Genomic DNA, 4286 nt, shown 5'->3' with positions numbered 1-4286 from the left:
AGGGAAGAGCCAGGCAATAGATCGAGTCTCCGCTTAGACCAGTGAAACAAATTCTGTAACAGCCACCTTGCTCTGGAACAGTCTGAAAAAATATTTCGTTCCCAAAGAGCAAAGACATTTCTCTCGCCTTATACAGGCATTAGTGTTTTTCTGTTTGGCCTTTTTCTAAAATATTACCACCCAAAAGTAAAATTCTGCTCAATGCAATATTGTCTGATGGTACCCATTACGTTCTCGACTCATTCTGCAACTTAAAAGACATTCTCATGCTTTTCGCTGGCACTCAAAAAGAAGGAGAAAAAAAAAAAAAAAGACAAATCCCAGTTTTGCAAACAGGGATTTCGCAAAGTTGCACACACATACACAAGAATCTTCATTTAAAACAAGCCGTAAGTTAGCTTGATTACAGGGAAATATTTGCTTCTTTCATGACTTCAGAATGGAAGTGGTACCATTAAAATGCACACAGAGTTGTAGCTAACCTGGCATTTTCTTTCGCTGTGGTTTCACAACAAAACGACAAGAATTCACTGGAGCAGCTTCGTGCCATCTCTTTTGTTCTGGACGACACAACCAGACTTCAAGTCTGAAAATTCTCCGCTAATTATACTTGGAATTAACAGTAAACATCTTTTTATCCAGCGCCTTTAATTTGCTCATTTCACAAGCCTTCATCAACTTCCATCTTCCCATTGCTTTGGCAAAACCCGACAGTTTCTGGTTTGCATCCACAAATGGTTCTGGACAAGAGCACAAGTGTTCTGAACCGGGGACCCAGCGTGCTGCGCGTACCACCCCCTGCCCCGTGTCAGAGGCAAAGCAGAAGGGAAGAAAAACTGCACGTAATCAGTGTACTTGAGAGGTTTGAAAACAGATCTTTAAAGCAGCTTCTACTTGACCAAATAGTTTTTGTGTGACTACAGCGGCAGAGATACTCGCAAGCAACATCTTACCTGTGCAAAGATGTATTCTAAGGAACCTGCATCTAGTATGGGGGTTCCTTCTGGTCCCGTCTTCTTCTCGTACGAGTTCTTTGGCTTCCTCGGGGTATGTCTCCACACTGAGGGTTCGTTTTCACTCGTCCCATGCCAGTTTGTAAAGTAGTATCTTGTAAGAGAAGAGGAATAAACTTTAAAAACTTCTGAGGGAAGCCTCTGTTAGGCACGCATTTAAAACTTCTGAAAGCAAATCAGTCACAAACCCGTCAATTTTCTGCCCTGGGGTTGCAACCTAAGTCACCCCATTTCTGAACCCTGGGCAAGTGGGGGAAAATTCCGTTATCAAGGCAAAGATCTTCAGCATCTCCACCCAACAGCATCTCACTCTTAACTCAGGATACCACGTCCGCCTGGCTGCCGCATCCCTGCGCACCCCACCAAACAAGAAGCCACCGCTCCAGATGACAATTATGCTGCCATTGCCTCTCGCATCACTTGAGCTGGCGCCGAGGTAAAAGGAATCATCTGGAGGGCTCACATGACTTCAGCCTTCCTCCTCCTCCTCCTCCACAGGCACCAAAGCGATGCACAGGGCAGAACTGCCAGGAGGAGCCCGTCCCAGGGCTGGAGCGGGACTGGAATTCATGCTTCCCTCTGGTTTTGCATGGAGCTGGTGAAAAAGGCACTCAATTCAAATCATCTGGTTTCAAAGGGACACAGTCGATGGTCTGTGTAGACTGCAAAGGAGCTTTTTACTCACATCTGTACCCGAGACTGTGTAACTGAAAACCTGCGGAAGGAGTTGGCATCTGCTGAAAAATAAATGGAAGGCTGGAGTTCCAGCCTCTGTTAGCACCTTTGGAGAAACCTTTGCCTAAATTGTTCCAGAAATTCGTGTTTATCTGTGTTCTGGTAACATTGTAAAGCAAGTAAAGTTTGGTTAAACCTGGTTTGAATCAATGTGCCTTCTGCAAAGGTTCACGCCTTGCACATGATCACTAACTACTTGTAATTAAAAGGTTATAGAGGAGCAGATTTACCCAATTCCTAAATAAGAACGATTTCTATGAGAATATGCCAGTCTAATTCCAGCAGAGCATTCAGTACCAGCAAGCACCAGCAAGAGCAAACCACACTGAATTACTGCACTCTGTGTGTGTGTGTATATATATATATATATACACACACATTACTGCATTAATTTAAAGGGAGTTGTGAAATCAATGCTTAGGAACACGGTGTAGGATAATCCACGTTCAAACATGCGTGTTTTTAAGTACATGACCATGTCTTTGTGATCTGTCTCTTAGCAGAATGAGGGTTCATGGATTAAGCCCCAATTTTAGGTCGAGGCTGGTGTGTGCCAGCCTCAGTGCAGAGTCAGGATCTTAAAGAGCAAACCAAAATTAGGACTTGTAGCCCAGTCCCACATGTTTTAACGGCACGTGTTACCTGCACAGTAAGCTGTTCGTTCAAACGAAGAATTATGTATCGAATCACTCTGTAAGAGGTAAGTTTCCACACTGTGTTTTTGTCCATCCTCTCTTTTTGTTAAGTCTTTTTACGTCTCTGGAATGCATCTATCTATAGCATGAGTAGGAACACCAGCACACAACTATGCCAAAAAACTCCTGACAAGTACTGTAAGATAATGCAGAACTCCGTAAAAAAGCAGAGCAAAGCAAATCCTTCTGCCTCCAGGAAATTACTTTGTTGCCTGTGCTCCATTGTAAGATGAGTGATAATTAGTAACTCCCAAGTCTTTTGGTGTTTCCTGAAAATAATTATGGGCAAGGTATTGTGTATTGTTTGTAATTGAAAGGAGAATCTGTTCCTTTCCCTATTAAGACAACACTTACAAGCTACAATAAAAACGAGAGACCCATTGTTTGAGGAATCGTATAAATAAAGGAGGAGTCTCCGCTTAGAAGAGACGATTGGTTTCTGTAGAGGGGGAGACAAGATTATTATTATTCGACTTTCACAAGTACAAGCTTTCCAATTCAGAAGTCCTGTAAATGAGCTGGGAAGGAGCACCTGTAGTGGCTCCAATAGTCCTTTCCAGAGTTTCCCAAAATAGGTGTATCGGGTCCCTTCTCCACATCGCTACCTCTGGCTTAAACGGCAGCCAGCAGCAGAACAGTTAAACTCCTCCTCCATCAGCTGGTGTGCTAATTACTCCAGGATATTGCAAAATATTGTGGTTTCTTATGTTGTAGACTTTTTTTTTCCCCAAAACTTGAGGCAAGTGAAAGAAATACAGCGTTAGTTAAAAGGCTTCCTGTGAAAAGCAAGTCCTTTTTAAAATATTACCAATAGTATAGCAGCTGGCACAGATGTGATGGGAGAAGAGGATGGTACATCCACACAATCAGAAATCAGATCTGAAGATCGCAGCAGCGGAAGGAAAATCAAACACCTAAAAATATTTCAAACTACTCACACACCTTCGTTTTATATACAATTTCGACAGGACACAACTAAATCAAATCTAATTTCAGAAATGAGGTTGTTCACATCAAAATGATTTGGTCTCTAAATGACACAGTCTAATATGCCGCACTATTAAGCAAGCCCAGACCATTCTCCTTTTTCAAGAGGAATTCGGCCTCTTGCAGGGCTCAGAAGAAACAATACTCATTCAGAGAACAGTTTCACAATCCTGTATTGCTTGTAATTTTTCAGTGCTCTGCTCTGCTCTCAGATCAGATGCCCAAGTCAAGACACACGAGAGGTCAGGAATGAAAGAAAGGAAAATACCACTTCAGCAATCCACTGCAGCGTTCAGAGGGAGATGGGAATCTTTTGATTTTAGCACTTAACTCACAGAACTACTTCTTAAATGCACATGAAATTATTTTAAACACGTATTATTGGCTTCAAGTTTGCGTGGAATACAGCTGAGGAAAGAGATGCCCCGGCTAAACATCAAATCCCAACCCCAAAGCTAAAAAAAAATAAACCACCGGAGCTTTTCAATACAGGAAGCAGGGCATTTTCCAAAGCTTCGTTCCACAAAAAAGGGCAGAACAGAAAGATTTCCAGAAAAAAATAAAGCTCAATGGAGATTAGTTTTGCCCATATACCTAAAATTTGATCACAGTTACAGAGAGCCAAAGAAGGTTTCGAAGTGGAAGCCATGAAAACAGGAAAGGCAGAGTACTCGGAGAGCTCTTGTTGTCCACCCAAAGCAAAAAACCATAAAACACCAAACAGAGTTGAAACTAGTTTTTTAAGAATTAACTTAAAAACAACATTGTGCTCCTAATTGGAGGATTAAATTCCCACAGCCACACTTTTAAAACACCACCACCTTTTACTGCAAAAAACAGACCACATCAAAGAATT

General features: G+C 42.0%; 1 protein-coding gene across 1 annotated transcript in view; it reads right to left on the bottom strand.

Annotated features, from left to right (window-relative positions):
* Positions 1 to 2477, bottom strand: part of JAK1 (Janus kinase 1) — a 19278-nt gene extending 16801 nt beyond the window's left edge. The window contains exons 1-2 of the mRNA XM_009870939.1: positions 2391 to 2477; positions 954 to 1154 (exon numbers count right to left, since the gene is read on the bottom strand). Coding sequence (XP_009869241.1) covers positions 954 to 1154; positions 2391 to 2477 — 288 coding nt within the window. The remainder of the gene's footprint in view (positions 1 to 953; positions 1155 to 2390) is intronic.
* Positions 2478 to 4286: the final 1809 nt, after the last annotated feature.

This window comes from Apaloderma vittatum, unplaced genomic scaffold, assembly GCF_000703405.1.
Source record: "Apaloderma vittatum isolate BGI_N311 unplaced genomic scaffold, ASM70340v1 scaffold17206, whole genome shotgun sequence".
Taxonomy (NCBI): Eukaryota; Metazoa; Chordata; class Aves; order Trogoniformes; family Trogonidae; genus Apaloderma; species Apaloderma vittatum.
Note: the sequence above shows the minus strand (reverse complement) of the source record. Positions and strands in the feature narration are given on the sequence as shown.